Genomic DNA, 19,894 nt, shown 5'->3' on the forward strand with positions numbered 1-19,894 from the left:
ATTGCCGAGGAGTCATTATTGAAAAGAGAAAGATCAATATGGGTTCCCCCGAAGTAACATTGACTCAAGCCAAACCCTTATAGTCCCGCGTTATAAATGAGAACCAAATTTTGTGACTTTAAAATTGTGGGAAATATTTGGCTTTACTGATTTACAAGTATCGATATTATTTTTGTCTTGTTCTGATGCGGACACATACCAGTGTATGTTTCAAGTCTCTTTCTCTAAGGGTGTCAAAAACTATCAGTATCAGAGTATAAAAAATGCAGGAGGAAAGAGAGCTCTCTGAAAAAGTATATAAGTATAAAAGTATATACGCACACAGATGCGATAGTTGATATTTTTTTTTTTACTCATTTGATTGGTGATAACTTGAGAATGAACAATAATCTGAAGATCATCCGCCAACTCAATCTAGTCAACATCTCTTTTTTGATAAATTATATCAAATAAAATTGACAGTCGCTGAGCCGTAATTTTTTCAATCAGCCCATTTAATTACAGAGCTCTAACGTAAACAAATTTATATTCTTTTAGATTGCGTCACTTTGCATCGACGATCAGAAGAAAACCCAAGGTACAGGAATTTCTTCCCTGCCTGAGCCTTCAATGCCACCACCGCCACCTCCAGTGGAAAGTAATGTTATAGACTCCTGGCAGAAATTAAGACCTGAACCCATATATGAAGCACTGACGCATTCGGAAGAAATCAAAATGATCACAGATGTGACAATCAATTTGGAAAAACCATTATTGAATACAACACAACTATCCACAACACGAGAAGAAAATGGGTCAGCCATTGTATCACCTTTACCTAATCAACGAGAACAACGGCGGAGATTTAGAGTTGAAAAAAAATTACAAGAAATGCATCAGCATGAAATTCAGAACGAAGTTTTTAACAATGATGCCTTTTATAATATTCTGGATTTTGCAGAGAATTTCTTTAATGTACATGAGCGTTTGATAGATGGAACCTTAATCTCAACATTAACTAGAAAAGGCAAGAAAGTCGCGGATGTAACGCCAAAGCATGAAATGATTAGTTTCACTAAAATTGAAAAAATTCCGACGTCACACATTCATATGTATGATCCAGAAAATGTCGTACTATCCTGTAATACATTTCGAGTAAGTAATAAAAACTCTATTTAAAATAATTTATTGAACTTAATATTAAAATATATCTAATTTATTGTTATCGAAGAAGTATTTGCCTTTTAGCAAAGTAATATCAGCTGATCTTCGGAAGCAAGTAGTTTTTAAGGAAGGGAGTTTTACTTTCTTATGTTGGGTAAGATTAGGTTAATGAGATTGCTCGATATGTGGATCGGGTGTCTCATGTATCGTCGTTAGTCACTCAGCTTATTTTTCTGAAATGACAGCCATAGCCGGCCGTAGTAAACCAAATGTATTTGTATATTTGGGATATCATTTTTTCTATACAAAGATCAAGGGTAACTTATTTTATTAATAACGTCGATAAATATCGATTACCGGTAGAAATTAAAGCCAAAATTTTTAAAATGTATCTTTCTAATTGGGAATTTATATAACTTGATATGTGTAATTATTTTGTGATCGGTTAAGAAATTATATATATTTATTACTACACAGTTACTCACCTGATTAATGTTTGCAATTTTTATGTTGCGATATTATACATTCGAAACGGATGTATATTTAATTGTTTATTTCGACGGTGCTCCGCGTCTCGAAAGTGCCTGGGTCACAAATGTCTCCAGACTAGTTAAAAGGTATAAAAGTTTGCCAATGGAGTTAAGCAGTCAAAAACAAATGGTTGGCAGAAAAGAAGATTGTTAATAGTAAATATTCATAATTATATTGTAGTAAAAAAAAAATAGGAAATAAATATTTAAAGTTTTTGAGAGAATAGCAAACAAGCGAAAATAAAAGATAACAATTTTAGGGAATTTATCAAATCAAATATAAAAATGAATTTACAGTAATGAAGGGTCACACAGGTTCTATGTACAACACCTTTACAGCCACCACAGAAACTATATCATATATATACTGACGGATGTACCTAGTTTTTTTTTGTGGAAAAGAATAAAAAATATTTTTATTCAGAATCTATCAAAACCCATGAACAGGACGAACTTGGGAGGAAGGATTTCCCAAACTTCGGAACAACAGATAAAGCAGAATTGGAAGGCCTTATCTGAAAAAATGTATCTTTCTTTGCTATCGATAATCGATTTCTTATCGGTAATCATATGGTGCCTTGAACTTATTGGAATCTTGTAGTCGAGTTAGCTCATACACAGCTGTAAAATATATTCTAACATTATTGCCAGTTATCGATAAAATAAAATAAACTTGATTTGCATACGAGAGCTTATATTCCAAATTCTCAAGCAGTTATAGTCTCAGACATCTACGCGTTCATATAGACGGATGGACGGACAGACGCTGACCCTGACGGATGACCCTGATCAAGAATATATACATTTTTTTGCGATCGGAGTTGCGTCTTTCCACCTCTTACAGACTTTTACCAAAAGCTACATATTTACCCATTTTTAATGTGTTCAAGGTATAAAATAAATTTCTTAACATTTTTAATTTTTTTTTTTTTAGGAATTATGTAAATATATGCGTGGTGAACAAAATGGGGAACGAGAACTTCAAAGCATACAATATATTATTGGCTTGGGAATTGAAAGAGAGGAGCTTCGCGATGAAATATTTGTTCAATGCTTGCGGCAAATGACAAATAACCCTAATTCTGAGTGGACAGACCGATTGTGGCTTCTTATGTGCCTCATTATTGTTGCATTTCAGCCAAGCAAATTATTATTCAGGTAAATACCAAATACACAACTAAATAAAAATATTACAGATTACATTCAAATATATATTCTATAATAATAGACTCAACTCATATTATGCGTATTAACAGGTATAAGCGTTCCAATTATCGAGTAAATTCGTGCAGAGATTTGCGATAGCTTTTTGGCAGCAATAAATTTGATATAATATTTAATGGCTTTCCTACAAGTATAGAGTTCATGAACAGTGCTTAGTTGGGGCGTCCATCCAGAGGCAATTTTCTTTAACGTGGATCTACTGATGAATTATGCCAGCTGGAATGGTTTGTTACAAGCTTTTTTAAACGGATCTAGGAGATAGCAGAGAGTTCTATCAAGGTTGGTTTTCTGCAGCGTGCCGCAAGTTTTGATTATTGCTATTTTAAAAGGTTTCTAGTTAGTCTTTTTGGGCTTAAGAATTTGGCTGGCATATGGAAGCTTAGAGAAATTTCTAATTTAATGTATCTATGATCAGCTGTAACTGACGCTTCTTCGAGTTTTTAGCGAAGCTATTAATTCAGTGTACTCCAGAAGCATCGATACCATATATTGGTTGGAGTCAGGATGCGTTAGGATTTGATTAAGCGAGAGACCATTATTGTATTCAAAAACGCCCGCAATAATCCACTAGGTAACGCGAAATCTCAGATAATCAAGCTAAAAGCCGAAAATAAAAAGACGTTCAACTTACGAGGCAGCTGGAATATAAAACTTTGGAGATTTGATTGTACTAAAGAGAAATCAATTTGGTAGCGTATTCAAATACAGACGATCTAAAGTAGCTTGCGATTACGACGAGGAGGGCAGTTTTAGTTCAACCCTTAAAGGAATAGGCTGTGAGGGATGTTTCCCAAAAGAAGAAGACGTAAACTATCACAAAGAAGATACAGACGTTGATGTGAAATACAATAGAACATCGATGAGTTACTAATTACATTATATTATCATAGAATATATAATAATATTAACTGTTATAATAATATCCACATATATTATTTTTATATTTATATTTCACACACAGCAATTAAAATATGTTACTTGGTCCATAACAAGTCTTAAATACGAAATGATAACACAGATAATCATAATGATAAATTTAGATAATCAATGCCAAGGTATATACATACTATATATGTATGTATAATAAATCAAGTGAGAAAGTTGCAGACGGACGTAACTGACTGCAAAATACTCTGTTACCAACTAGTAATACCATTTGAGAACAGCAGGCACAGAACAGAGTTGGTATAGCCAAGGTATACCGATCTTTGAAGGAGGTTCCTAGTAATATACCTTGCACATTTGGTTACATTACCATGCTACCAGTAACATACTTTCCAAATTATAGCTTACAAATTGTGGAAGTTATTCGCATTTCAGACTTTAAGGGACAAAGAAAACTCGCTTTTGGCTATTATATGTGCAAGAGTGGGCGTGGCTATCGAATTTTATTATCGATACTTAAAGGCGGTTACCGCTGTTGTCCACGTTCTGCCGCATCAGAATCCGTGCCAGGGCAATAATGGTTGGCAGTTTGCTTTCCCGCTTTATTTAGAATTATCCTTTCCGGTTTTGGGCGAGTGCCGGACTATTTCTGTTGTGATTATTTGGATCGGCACTGTTCCCACGAGTTGGGGAGAAAAGAGGTCTACCTACACCGAGATCTGCGATGTGCAGATAATCCTTGATAATATGGGAAGTCGGTAGGAGCATTTCGGAGCTCCGTGAGCGACTGGGCTATTTACGAACCCCCAGCCAGGCTGACTGTCAGTACGGGTCGCATTACACCTTAGCCCGGCCCGTTACCTCGAACCATAACTTAATCCATTACCAGAATCATGACTACGGAACAGACCATGTCCGAGGTTCAGGTTACAAGTCATCGCTAGCATCGGTACCTTGTGGACTACTGTGTTTGCTATTACCAGTCGGCGTGGAGGGTTATGTTGAGGAATTTTACCGACCTTCAAATTTGATAACTCAATCTCTAAAATTACGTGAGATACCGACTATTATATAGATTTTTACCTCCCAAAATTGTAGCACTTTGTCTGACTCAGTCAAAGTAATTATTTATTCAAAGTTTTAATCTATAGTCTATGTACAAAAGTTGCTTTCATTTAGTTGAAAAGATTCCCGGAGGGAAACTGCAGCCATAAAATATATTAATCTTCGCTTAGTTTTTGAGCTTAGCCGGAAATATTTGGTGAACAATAAAAATCGTATCCTTCAACCAAAATTTTCTACGGCAAATATATGATATAGTGGAGCGATCAGGCTTATTTATAAAACGTATAACATTTCGTTTCATCAAGATAACTTTCAAAATGAGAGACTAAGCTTGGTGCTGTTGACAAAATGATATATTATGTATATATATTTGTAAATTTCCCATTTGTGCGTACAAGTAAATGTGTTTAAAGTAGTAAATATTAATTAAAAATATTTCTTAACAAAATTTTCAGATATTACGTTTCGTTCTTAAAACAACAACTGAAATCATTGGACGGAAAACTAAGACAATACGCTCAGTGGTGTTTTGATAATTGCAAATGTACCAAAGTTTCGACCAGATTACAACCCCCTTCAAGTGTGGAAGTTGCAGTAAGTATTGCGAATATTTTGTTTTATTACATTATTATACAACTCGTAAATTGTAAAACAATCGGTATATAAAAGAATCCAAAAATGTTTTATATGATTACCGAAGATTGAGGCAGTATACAAGAAAACTTTCATAAATTTGTGGTGAAATTGAGATATTGGCAATTTGACTGGGATCTACGACGTACATAAAATAGACATTCTGTATTTTTTAAAAGTTGATTTTAATATTATACAGCCAGTCACCAAGGTTTAATTCTTGAGAAAGGAACTCATAAAGAACTGAAATTCCGGTTTAATACAACTAATTGTGTAATATATACATATGTCTAAACACGTATTTAATTTAAAATATATTTTTGTTTGTTTCTTTTAGGCTATGCGACGCCTTGGCACTATTGTCTGCAGGTTTTTTTTTTTAGACTCACGTACAAAGGCTATTGATGTTCATCCCACAGATACAGCTATCGATGCAGTACAAAAACTTGCCGATAAGCTTAACTTGGCTTCAATTGAAGGTTGGGCTATTTTTCAATCACGCCCAGACAATGAAGAGCATATAAAAAGCTTCGAGTATCTATACGATGTTATTTCTGAATGGGAGAATAAGCAAACGATACCTAATAGCTATAAGCGACTTCCCAATGGATCTACATATGGAGAAAATAGATTTGTGTTCAAAAAAAGACTGTTTAAACCTACTCGGGAACTATCACAGGATCCAGTGGAAATCGGCATGTTGTACGCACAAGCAGTTTACAGCATTGTAAAGGTATGATAATACATAAGCCATTTATATTATTAAGCATCAACGATCGAATCGATATACAAGTTTGTATTAGTCTTAAAGTTTGTATTAGTCTTAAAGCAATTGAATGAATTGGGCACTCATACTAAATCGAAATGTTCTGCTACACATGAAATGCGTTTAATGTCGGTGTAAAAATGGAAACGGCGAACGGGAGCACAAAATCTCCATCGTTTCACTGTTTATTGCAAGATATATTGCTTAATATAATTTTAATTAATCATATACAGATGCCTTGTAACTTATTTTGCTCGCTCCCTCTCCTGATCTCTTACGGTGTAAGGGTGGAATTGTCACGTGGTTGACCACTACTCTATCCACTATAGATAGTCCAAAAAATCCAATGAAACTTCACTTTAAAGTGGATCGCGTCGATATATACTTCATTTGCTGATCGAGTTTTAAAACGGAGCCCAACCACTACTCTCTTGTGGCATGATACACACTCAAGGATCTCCTTTATAAGTACTCCACTAAATAAGCATTGCTTCTTAATCGACGCTCTTCACTTGTTTTTAAGGATTTTGCGATAATTGCTTTGCCCAAATCACATAATACAAATTTACGATGGAAGGCCTGTTAAGCTTCTGTTTCAAGCTTTTAATAACAGTATATTAACAATAATTATTTTGTGTGTTTATTTCAGTGTGATGAATTTCCCGTAAGTGAAAAAGTTGCTCTACAACTAGCGGGATTGCAAGCTCAAGTTGCATTAGGCGACCCTTCTAATCAGCCTAAGCCCGAATATTATAGCGATATCAGTAGCTTTTTACCGAGCCGCATATCTAGAACAAGAGAACAACAGTTTTGGATTCCGATTCTTGCCCAAGCACATCGGCAATATGGATCATCAAGAAACGAATTAACTGCTAAAGTTTTGTACTTAAGTTGCGTAATGCAGTACCCACTTTATGGAACGACAATGTACAATGTTATTTATAAAGGCTTTTGGAATTTTGTCAACAACATTATTTTAGGAATTAATTGCGATGGAATTTTATTCATTCAACCTGAAGACAAACTTATTATATATCAATTCAAGTTCACAGAAGTTGAATCCATTATGATAGATCCAAGTGATAGTTTTATCACTCTGTCACTTCATCGAAGTTGTCATCAAACGGCAAGAGTCTTAAAAGATGAAAACAAATTGATGGATTTGCAAAAATGTTTTGTTTTTGAAACACTGCAAAAGAATGAAATCGGATCCTTAATAATTTCGTACTACCCGCCGCTTTCCAATTGGATATTGAATAACTTTGATTGCTCAAAAAGAGGAAAAGGAATTACTAATGAAGATAGAACAAGACTATATCAAAATATTATTATATGTCGAAGATTATTAATAGACTTGAATGTGGTTCGAAAGCCTCATGAATCTGGTGGATTTTTAAGAAACACTTTAAGGCGCCTGTCAAAACATCGCATTGAAAAATTGAGAACAGAGCAGAGAACTAGCCCTCAAGACCATGGAGAGACATATAAGGGATTTTCTCACTCTTTTTGGGCGTTCAGCAAACAACAAATTGCTTTTTGCTTAAGTTCGCTTACGGATCAAGATGAAGCAGTAATGATTCAAATTTTTGATTCAATACTGAAATTTTCTGGCCTTGGAACATCTGGTGAGTTGATTTTGATTTATATAAAATAAACCTTTCTACGAGGAGAAGGTAATCTAGTTTCCAAGTTAAGCTCCAAATTTGCGGGAGTCATTAGTCAACGTATAAATTAAAAATTATAATTGGTTCATTCCGAGTTCTTTTCACGCACCGAGCAAGAATCAGTTTCAACTTTGGTGAAAAACATTTCAATATTTGTAATCGAGTATATTTGTGGCAACTACATATTGCAAAAAGCCAAATTAACATTGTTTGTAACGTTTTCAGAATTATTATTTGGAATCTGCTCGTTTGGAAGCGGGGTTGCTAAGCCAATACTGTTATTGCACATTTTGTCTTTTGGGGGTGGGTTTGGGTCACTGGGGTGACTGGGTTTGGGTGTGCCGGAACGCTACTTTGCGTATTCTTAAATTGAAAGGGGTCACTAGTTATAGCAAACTGTAAAGTGAATGTGCATACTTGCTCTTAAGATGACAGGGGCTACCAATTATAAGAGATTGTGATATTTGTATTACCAATTTTAGGTATTAGTGTAGTCTTAGTTGTCTGCCAATCTCCCATTTTGTTGTTTATAAAATTCAACGCACAATTATTTTGTGTTTACATATTTATTTAAAGGAAACGAAGTTCAGAGAATTAAGAATTGGCTTAAGTCTTCTTTCTCCCAGATTTCTTAGTCGTAATTTAGCAATAGGAAGTGAATTAAAAGATGATAATTTATTTTAAAACAATGATTATATATATTTTCAGGCGACACAGTGAAACGAGCAGAAGATGAACATACACGGATTGTTCAGTCTATATTGGACAAATGTATGCGAAAAGACTCTCTTCTAGACGAGCTTTATCTTCAACTTATAAAACAAACAACGGATCACCCTGATGCTAACTCGAGGGTAAACTTGCGGAATTGGTCTTTATTATCGGTTGCATGTAGTGTTATATTGCCGTCCACAAAATCAATACGAAAGTATTTGATGGCCCATTTGAAGAGGTGTTCCAGTGATTTTATATATGAAGAAGGCAAATATGCTCGATTTGCCGAAAAAGTAAGTAATTTTCACAGACATTTTTGGAAATAAGTCGTTGTTTTATAAAGTCGTAGACAATTCATTGTGGGACGGAGGATGGGTCGCATTTTGCCTGGGACCTAAGGTTAACAATCCTTTGCTTGTTTGGTTGACCTTTGGGTCACTTCGTTAGTATTTAAACATCCGAATGGTATATATCTTACTTGTCAAAATATTATATATAATTACAATAAGCTATAATTAGTCAGTTAACATTTGTCTCACAAAAGGGGAACATATTCCATGATAGATATTTTAGAGTTGCATAATTACGTACTTAGTATTTTTACGCAAGGATATTCTCAATAATAAGAATATCAAATATGCAATTAATTAAACTTTTCTATACAAGAGAGGAGTGCAGTCATAATTGTATGTATCTTATGCATAGCTCAGATTCAGTCGATTGGGCTTTTTATTAGGCTTACTCAAAATTTCTATAACTCAGTTTTCACTTCTGATTTTTAAGTTGAACATATTAATCTCATATTTTCATTAACTTGGAAAGGTCACATGGTAACACTTAATTGGAGCTTATTTTTATTATATATAATTTTGATAATGTTTGAAAAGTGACATAAAGCGACTTTAATGAGATGCTGAATGCATATTTTTGTCACTTGAGGCTTCAAATGATTACCTTTCTCCATACATTAATATAATGTTAATAAGCGTATTGAGATCAATATTAAATTACATAATTGGTGTGTTTTTAAATAGTGTTTTTTTAGAACTCAAGGCACTAGACGCCGGCAATGGACTCCGAGCTGTGAAGAAATATTATGCACAACCAACAGAAGACCATGTTATTCGAAGATCTATTTTATGGATGGGCAATACTATTCCTTTGAGTTTCAGCCTAGTTCGACTGCTAATGATGTTATAAAAATTATTAAGAAAACAATTGGACTTCAGGAAAATTCTCGAGGATATGCATTGTATGAAGTGTTAGGAAATACTGAAAGAAATCTATCAGCGGAAGAAAAGATTTGTGACGTAATGGCTAAATGGGAGAGGTTTCGCAGTGTCTCCAAAAAAGAATATCAAAATCAGGTAAGTGTTTTTGATTAACTTACTCATTATTTCTCTACCTAATTGATTTCACAGCCTGAAATTGCCAGATTAGAAACCAAAGAAACGATTAATATAATCAATCAATCTACATTCAGATATACTCGTAAATCGCCCCGAACTTTAGAAATTCGCCACACACCTGGCGCCAATCGTTCTTCACCTCGTTATTCAGAAAGTATGTTTCTAAAATTATAAACTTTTCAGGGTGAATTTTTATAAATTTTAAATTTGACACAATCGATACGCGAGAGCATAACTCTCTCTGAAACGACTGCTTAGCTGCATCATCCGGAAGAACTAACAATAATATTAAGACACGCAGGGCTCCAAATTAAAGCATGTAAACAATTCATTATCAATGAAAAATTCTTTGCTGCTACTGGCAACAACAATATTTAATTGAACGATAGATTATTATGTTGTGCACTTCTACAACTCTTTTTGTATTCGCAGCTAAATTGTTTAATTACCGATTGTTTATTACTGGTACAAATCTTCAACACTCAGCTTCCAATTGACAAACGAGAGCCAGGCTATCTGACGACAAACCAGCATACTGACCTTAATGCCACTCACTTTAGACATAAGATAAACTGTTAAGAATATATTCCATTAGGATTCTAGACCTTGGAGAAAAATTAAAACAAAAGTATAGACTTATTACCTGCGGTAGTTTAATAATAATATTTTAAACATTTTTATTTACAGGCATTACAGCAGCATCATGTTTTTTTATTCAAAAAACATTTGTTTTGCGATGCGTATATTAACCTCAACGATGCCATTGAAAAGGAGTTGCTTTACCATCAAGTACTTCATAACCTAAGAAGCGAGCGCTATCCCATTACAGAAATGGAAGCAATTATGCTTACTGCTCTCCAAGGGCAATTGGAGCTGGGTGATTGTTCTGAAAATGTTAATAATTATGAAGCTGTTGCCAGCCATTGTTTGCCTCCGAGGTTTATCCCCAACATTCCCCACGGAGCAGTTGCCATGCATCATCAGAGCTTGAAAGGAATGTTACCTGCAGAAGCCAAAAAATCATTTTTAAACTTAATACAAAGCTGGCCTCTTCACCGGGCAACAATATTTGATGTTATGGTTTGTATATATATTGATATTATTTTTGTATTTAAACAATACTTTTTATTTGTATATATTGGCCGAGTTGCACTGAACAAAGTAAAATGTATATAAATTTGCTCATACTGTGTTCAAAATGTAAGAGTATATATTTTTATGCGATTTCCGTCATGTCCTTAAAACTTGCCTGTAACCAGGTCAGAAAAAGTGTTAGGATTTTCGTGCTAAAAATCGAAATTGCCCATATTGTTCATAGCTTTTTAGCTTGAGTCACCAACCTTGGGAGGCCGATTATTGGGAACCTCCTCCAAAGATTGGCAATAACATTACTTGGACATACCCACCTCGCCTTCATCAATGTCATCAACGCGTTCCAGTGGCTTGCCATAGAGAAATTAGTTATTTAAAAAGGTCATTCGCCTATAAACAGACACAAATTTGCTTATATTACAATTAATATATAATAAATTTACTCGACAGCAGGTTTGAAAATTGTGGAAATCAGTTTGTAGCCTCTGATCAGGAAAAGAGTTAGTAGGCGATAGGCAAAGTTTTACGTCGTTGACATACATATGTACATCAGCCCGGAGAGTGACTTGAAACGGACGGAAGATCATTTATAAATAACGCGAATAACAAGATAGAGAAAGAGAGAGGGAAAGGGACAGTTCCTCTAAAATAAGCATTAAAGGTTCTAAGAGTTAAATAAATAAATTAGGTTATTTGGAAATCCCATAAATTATTAATTTAGTCTAGTTAGTGGAAGTAGATCTATATCTCATGATCCATTCCTGGCAAGGTAAAATCTTAAATAACTCCGTAATTCTGAAAATTTGATATTTTTCCATTTTATGAAGAGGATTAGTAAATGATTCTTTTATGACAAATTGTAGGATAGGAGCATAACTTCACGGATTGTTAAGAAAGTAAAGGCTTTAAGAGACCATGAGCACAGTATCTGTATAATAAATATAAATAAATTTATGGGCGATGGCCTGATCAAAATCTTCCATCTTTTTTATTTATAAAACTGAAGCAAGCAAAAATATATCGCAGCATTTCTATTCCTTTGAGCGTTTTGAAGAATATTAAGCACCTAATTCGAATAAAATGTTGGTCATCTGAGATCGACATGGTGGAAGCTGGCCCCAAATTTATTATTAAATTTTAAAAATGTATATTTTGCTTGCTCAACCATCAGATGCAATTTTGTATTATTTTTAAATTGACCATGTTATAAAAGCAAAGGCGTAAATTATTGTATCGATGTATTAACGCCTTCCTGATTTCAGCACACTTACATTTATCTTATACAAGTAACAAACTTAATATCAAATTATGTATTTCAGCAATCGTTTACTTCTAATTGGCCAAGGATGTTATGGTTGGCAGTTGACCAAAGTGGTATTCACTTGTTGGAACACCGCTCACGCAATATTTTGTGTTCACATGAGTATGAATCATTAATATCATTCTCGCCGAATATGAGCTCTCTAATGATATTTACTGGCTCGGAAAAAAAACAATCTAAAGTGGTCTTAAGCACTTCCCAGGTAATTATGAAAGAATATTATATTATTACTTGTCTTTTGCATATAAACACACGTTCAAATGTTTCTGTCTACAAACTTATTTATGATCTGTTATTAATTAATCTTATTATTTAAGATACTATTCACTAATGAACTACTGTTTATCTTAATTAAATTAATGATATTAATAACATTTAAAAATATAAACGTGACAGCATTTTGGTAGCCATATTTGTAAATCATACCAAGCGAAAATGATACAGCTGTTAGATAGTTAGCTAAGATCAGATCGAGAGCTTTTAATGCTCAAATTCAAAATAAATACAAGCAAACAAATTGAATTGCTTGATGCTGCTAATAAGGTATTATCCCAATGGAAAATTCGTGTCAATTCGGCAGCACTCTAAGGAGTGGTCACTGCATCGACGTCCACTTTAAGAGCTCGGGTTGGGGAACGCAAGAGTTGCACTCCGTTCTTCAACTCTAACAGACTAGTTGCTGCAGGTGAAGGACTACATTCATCCTAAAATGAAAATTGCTTTATAAAAATATAAATTTGTTGTAAGGCTACAGTTGCTAAAGAGAGAGAGAGAGGTGGATACAGATAGAGATTGACATAGAGATAGAAATAGATAGATAGATCGATCGAGATAGAGATGGAGATAGAGATAGAGATGGATAGAGCTTTAGATAAAGATTGATAGAGAGAGAGAGAGAGAGAGAGATAGAGAGAAAGAGAGAGAGATAGAGAGAAAGAGAGAGAGATAGAGAGAAAGAGAGAGATCCGCAAAGAGAGCTAACACTGCAATATATCACAAATATAATACGATATTCAAGAAACTATTTGTACATTAACTTTAAGTAATTCACAAACTTTTGCAAAACGAAAAATGTAAAATGAAAAATGAAACCAAATTACAAATAAGAATAGAAGAAAATATAAACAGCAATTAATATATTAATTTTGGCCTTAACAATATACAATCAATTTAAACACAAGAAAATATGTAACAAAAAGATCATTGAAATCAAGCAAGTAGAAGAAATACTACCAAGAGTTATTATTGTAACCTTGATCTTTTTTTTACATTAAACAAGAGTTATTAAGAAACTTCACATTAATTATTAACCTTTTTTTTCTTTCAGGCTTTTCAGATAGCAACGCTTATTAAGGAGTACTCCGAAATAGTTAGTAAGAAGATGATGCCATAATTAAACATAGCTACAATTCAAATATGAACCGTATTTCCATCTTAAAGACAAACGTTTATTATTATAAATCATTATTAAATAATAAAAAATCTGACATTGTTTGGCCAACTTGGTAAAATTGAAAAAAAATATGTTTTGTTTTTATAAATAAATATATATAATATAATAATTTCAAATATGTGTCCATTTTGTAAAAGGCACTCAATAAAAGAATGTTATTATCATATGTAATCTGAGTGGCTGAGCTCAGTTCAGCAGCCCACCACAAGCAATTAACTCAGCTCGGGAAGATCTGCTGGGAATAAAGGCAATTCCTCGAAAATAAGCAGTCACCATACTAAAATTGCAAGTGCGAGTGCGAGGAGTACAGCTAGCGTACTTCATTCTCTCGGTAGCGAAAAAAGACTACACTGACACAAAAAATAAGCGCGATTCACAGTAAATATATATAATATTGCCCCGCAAACTCGACTTATACTTTCGCACTCATTCACCATTCCTTTTTATACTCTGATACTCAAGGTATAGGAGAATATTGGTTTTTAAAATGTAAAATGAAAATCGATAAACAAGACTACATATCTCTGACAATTCCTATATATCCAGGACACAAAATCCTATAACTCTAGGATTTTTTTAGTTGGACTTACCAGACTTAGAAGTTATATATCTAGGAACCTCCCCCTAAGATTGTTAAAAAAAAAGTTGTAGCACTCGCACTACGAAAAGTGCATGGCATGGGACTGGAGAATCAAAGTTTGAGCTCGGCGGAAACTCAGCGGTACAGAAACAAGCAAAGCAAAAACAAAAGGGCAACGCACTAATCTAAGATAAATAAAACACTTGTTCTCGTTATCACTTTCTAAATTAAATTGATAGCTGCATGATGCAAATACCCCTTGTGTTGCTACGGGATAATGGATATGACCAAGAAGTTGCGGAAGATGAGAGCGGCAGTTCGTTATTTATGGCATACTTTCAGGCATGAACTCAAGTAAATTAAATTAAATTAAATTCAAGTCTAAGCTGTTGTAACTTCGCCAAAAATTATCCAAAATCCGAATTACTTTCAAGATGACGTATTTTCAACTTTTAATGCAATGTTAATATATATAAAAAGGGTTTGAATAATTTGAGTTTGAATTTTTTCCAAAATAAACTTAAAACGTGAATTTCTCGAATTTTTATCAACTTTTGATGCAGAATTAATATACAGTTGAGGTCAAAATAATAGTAGTACTGCTTGTTGCAAGAATGGGAATAGATCCAGAGAGACGAGAGCAGAGAGAAACGCGAAGTGTTCATCGTTAAACAAGGTAGTCATTGAGAGCGCAAAGAGTGGTGAGTTCGGCGAGCATTCGATGTCAAGATCTCTCCAGAAAGGCATACAGATTTAAATTATACAAGCAATTCAATAAAGTTGCAAAATCGCATCATGAAGTGAACGTTATTATTTGAGAAACCCGATGACAATATTAAGTAAACATTAATAATAATAATAATAAACGTCGTTCCTGAGTCATTTACTACTAGTAAAATATTTGGGACCCACAAATATATGTATATATAATATACGTGATATCCCATTCAAATTATTAAGAAAAACTGACTATGAAAATTCCTTGCTAACTCTGGTCTATACTCTTATGGGTCTGTAAGTATCTACATAAAAAACACATTGGAGTAAGATTTTTCCAAAGTTCTTTAATTTTTCATACATTTCTTAATTTTTTGCCTTAATTCCATAATGAGGAATTTTTTTTATTTATTTAGGGATATATATTTATTTTTATGCTTAGGAACAAGTCCACCTCTTTTGGTATATATTTCAATATTTTTATATATTTAATTGCAACTAAAATCCATCCATTAAGATCGGTTAACTGATTCGGTTCCGGTTCTAATTTAAGAATTTGGTGCAGCCCAAAAGTACACTACAAGAAACAAAAAATCTTATGGATCTATAAAAAAAAAAAAAAACGTTTGAACCCTGGGATTATTTTGTTGGAGAGCGAAATCTACATGTTTACTGATTATATATTTAAACAGCTCGCAGATACGGCTGTTGACGTTTCATACATATACATATTCTCTGGCTATATGTTCTTTAGCTTGAAAACAGGGAAAAACAGGGCATTCCACACGTCTAAATAAAAGATTAATTTCGAATAAAAAACAAAATAAGGAAAACAAAATACAAACATTGTATAATTATAAAGAAATTAATGTCCAAAATGTATTTCTTCACTTAAAACAAAATGTAAATAAACAACTGACGGCAAGTGTATATGGGATTTCGGCACGCTGTTCTTTTCTTTCTTCCGAGCAATGTGGGCCAGCCCGAAACCGTTCGTTCGCTCAGTATTTACTTAGTCGCCGTGGCGGAAGCAAGTCAACGCGTGTCGCGTCTAGTTCGTAGGTCCAATACATACACACACACACATATATGTACACAGCGAGAAATATACGTAAATTATACCCTCAAATATGCACTTCGTCTTCAGCCGAGAGTGTTTAATCAGTGACGTAGTTGTGCGATCTTTGACACGATATTTTCGTTGAGTCCATCGGTCGAACAGTATTATTCGTGCTGGCAAACTGTAAAGAGCTCTACGACCTGCTCGTTACCGTTGGCAACTAGACAACCAGGCAACAAAGCATTTTGTTTACATTTAGTTGCAAAAATATTTTACAATTTATTGCTACATTGAAGCAATATTTCTGTCGGCTTAATTGTTTAAACGTGTCCGCCAGCCCATTGCAGCAACGTTTCTCCAGCTAAATAACCAAATCAAAAATAAAATGGCTAATGTGAGATTCTTGCTTGTGCTACCAACAAATCCCGACGAATCGGACAGGATGAATAAATTTACGATAGTAGGAACTATGCGTCAGCAGCCAAATCAGTAAGTTGGCCAACACACCAAGCTACACCCACCACGAACGAAAGACCATTTAAGATTATCGATTGGGCGTCCCTTAAGTGGGCTAACATTTTCCAAGAACTAGAAATTCACATTTTGGCGTGCAGCAATTTTAGTTTGGGGTGATTTATGGCTCACAGATGGGTGGACTATTTTAAGAATTTTTAGTCAAACAATTGGAATTTAAACTGTTAAAAACAGTTTGCGATTTTATGAGTAGCTAATTGAAATGCCATCGCTAGCATCGTTAAGATTTTTTGTGTATTTATACAAGTATATCAGTTCCCATCAATGACATCATCAACACAAACAAAATTAAAGCAGGAGACACGCGCTGAAGATGCCGCTAAATTGCCGGCAGATAGCAAAACAACAAAAGCGAAAGAAAAGAAAAAAATCTTTTCAAAACAGAAACACATAAAGCGCAAAGAATGTGGGCAAGCAGACAATATACATATATATTATGGCAAATCAACAGGTCGTTATTCTGTGGGTGAGCAAGCATTAATTTCGGAAATTCTTTTTCAAGACGATGGTCAATGGTCAAATGATGTCAATAAATCACAATTCAACTGATTTCATCATGGCCCTAGTGCTTGTCTATTCCCACAAGCGGCGGATCCGGCTTCGTGCTGTGAGGCAAGCCAATCCAATATGATTACAAGACTGTCATGGGAACTTATTGACAAGACCTAGCTATCGATATCTCATATTGTTATCTTGTCGCGTTGATAACACGATATTTACTGTTGCTGCTTCTATGTTGATAAGGCCTTACCACGTATACAAGAACAAAATGACTAATTTTGGCAAACAAGTTAATTAGTAGGTTGAATTCTTTAGCACCAATGACTTAAGAGTAAGATATAATTGTCTTTGGTATTTCGAATTTCTCATTATTAATTAAAGAAAACATTTTATTTTAATTTAAAAATAGTTTAATTAAATTTAAAAATTGTAGTTGCAGTCTGATTAGATTAGATTAAAGAGGGAAAATACTATTAAATATACTTTTATCTTGTGCCATAATATATTACTTTTATCTTGTGCCATAATATATTAGCACAACATAAAAATAAACTTAAAATATTAAATTTGGAAAATTGTTGACTTGGTTATATATTATGGTATATGATAAGTTAAGCACAGACATTTAAAGATTATTTGTGGATAAATGCATGTTGCACATCTTAAGTGACGACACATTTTTTAAATTGCTTGGAATTTATTCTTCATCAGCTCATCATCGGAAATTGAAGTCTGTTTTTTGTTTAACAAATATCATAATCACCAATACAAATATTTGAGCTCAAAAATAGCAGTGATAGTCATAATATTTCCAGAGAATACCATTACGTATACGAATAACTGAAAGTACCTTAGATTGTCTATTGTTAAAACAAGATAAAGAAAATTCGTAAAGCTTTGACGTAGAGCCTTCTCTAAACGATTCTCGAAAAAGCTAATAATAATTAATTGTTGGGGAACAATTGCCCAAGACCTAACGTTGAATACAAATTGGCGCAAATATTTGGACAATGAATCATTCATGAGTATTTGGAATACCGGTTAGAAAGCATATTCATAGCCGGAGATTCCTAATGGTGAGCACGTTTTTGACGCCCACGCTGAAGACCATGTGCCTGCTTCGGCTTTTTATAGGGTTTCCAAAATAGATAATTCACACCTCTTTTTTGGATTTTATGGCGATACCAAAATAGATAATTCACAGCTACACGAAATATTTGTCGTTAATCAATAAATCAATCATTTGCCAATAATTTGAATTAATATATCCCTTTTGTTTTCTTTTACAGATTTTCCATAAATTTCGTAAACAGTCCCAACTGCACAGACAACATAACGTATCATTTTAAAGTTAGGATACCGACACAGACAATCATCGAGAACTACAAGAGTAATGGCGAGTGGAGTTCATCGCATCAGGAAACGATTTTGAATATATTCGATGGTAAAGGCGATATGAAAGTGCCTAGCATATCCAGTATTATAGATGGCATCGATGCCGATCTTGACTATTCACTATTCACAGAGTCGGCATTTTCACTAGAGTTTCGATTTGACTATGACGATTCCACCATACACGTCTACCAGGGACAGGGTCATAATTTTGTCACGAAATTCGAGACACTATTCTCCCTGTCGGAGATACAGTCGATTCAAGTGTGGGGCGATGTTCAAAAAATAAACCAGTTCTCATTGAGTTACGATTGAACCGCAAACAAAACGAGCTTAAAGGTTAGCCCTGCACACAAATAATTCTTATGCACTACTCTGGTGCCTGCTTGGTTTTGGTTGGGTTTGTTTTGTTCCATTTGTTTTTGGTCTGGTTTGGTTTGGTTTGGTTTTGTTTGTTCTGCTCGTCATGTAACCAAATAACAAGCACGTAGTTATTCACAGTTAGTAAATTATATGTAACTCGTATTCACAATCATTCAGTTTGCAGCTACAAATCTTGAATTATCCTGCGGCCTGTTCGAATGCATCGCTTTCTGCTTACCACAGAGGAACTGCTCCTTTGAACCGTTCCAGTGCCTTATCGTAGTATTTATTTAGTATGTAGTTTCCCGTCTTAAGTATATTCATTTGTCTATGTTTAGTTAAGCCAAAGAATTTGCTATTATTATTTATCGCACTGCTCTAGTAGTGACCCCATCCATTCACATCCCATACAAAGTATTAATAAAACCCATATCAAAGTATTGGCTTCGTTTTATGTTACAATTAAATCTTATGTATTTTGTTTGATATTTTCTCAAAATTGGTTTCATTGCAAATTTTCAGAGAATTGTTTTGCCTAATATTTAGTTCGAAACGTGCTTGAATTTGCATCTGCGCCTGCATTCGATTCAATTCGTGGAAGCCAAAATGATTTAAGGATGGAAGAAAACACATTTTTCTTCTTTTTTATTTCTTCCAATTTATAGTTGCAGTCGTCCACGCATGGAAAATCGAAAATCTCACCCAAATCGATTTGGATAAACAATGTGGGAATGCCATAATGCCATGTGTTATATATCGCACCGATTTGAGCGCTTCAAAACCAAAATAAATGAGCTTTACCATAAAACAAACAATACCATTTATTTTTTCATTTCCGATTTGGTTTC

General features: G+C 34.0%; 1 protein-coding gene across 8 annotated transcripts; it reads left to right on the forward strand.

The window, feature by feature from the left end:
• Positions 1-16,204: 16,204 nt before the first annotated feature.
• Positions 16,205-19,861, forward strand: LOC6563850. Of its 8 annotated transcripts, none has more exons than XM_032737122.1 (4): positions 16,205-16,745; positions 18,581-18,735; positions 18,817-19,022; positions 19,671-19,861. In XM_032737122.1, the coding sequence occupies exons 1-3, from the start codon at positions 16,642-16,644 to the stop codon at positions 18,996-18,998; spliced, it is 441 nt and encodes a 146-aa protein (XP_032593013.1). In that variant the 5' UTR covers positions 16,205-16,641; the 3' UTR covers positions 18,999-19,022; positions 19,671-19,861. The 8 variants fall into 8 exon arrangements, with proteins under 8 accessions (XP_032593013.1, XP_032593012.1, XP_032593010.1 ...); XM_032737121.1 differs by having other exon boundaries at positions 16,212-16,745; positions 19,712-19,861; XM_001990734.3 differs by having other exon boundaries at positions 16,229-16,745; positions 19,569-19,861.
• The last annotated feature ends 33 nt before the right edge of the window (positions 19,862-19,894 follow it).

This window comes from Drosophila grimshawi, unplaced genomic scaffold (genome assembly GCF_018153295.1).
Source record: "Drosophila grimshawi isolate 15287-2541.00 unplaced genomic scaffold, ASM1815329v1 contig_311, whole genome shotgun sequence".
NCBI lineage: Eukaryota > Metazoa > Arthropoda > Insecta > Diptera > Drosophilidae > Drosophila > Drosophila grimshawi.

What these genes read in the sequence shown, in the direction of transcription:
- LOC6563850 (XM_032737119.2), top strand. Translation starts at nt 16,642, where the DNA reads ATGGCTAATGTGAGATTCTTGCTTGTGCTACCAACAAATCCCGACGAA. An exon ending in ATGCGTCAGCAGCCAAATCA is followed by an intron (nt 16,746 to 18,580) that starts GTAAGTTGGCCA and finishes TTTCTTTTACAG; the next exon opens with ATTTTCCATAAATTTCGTAA.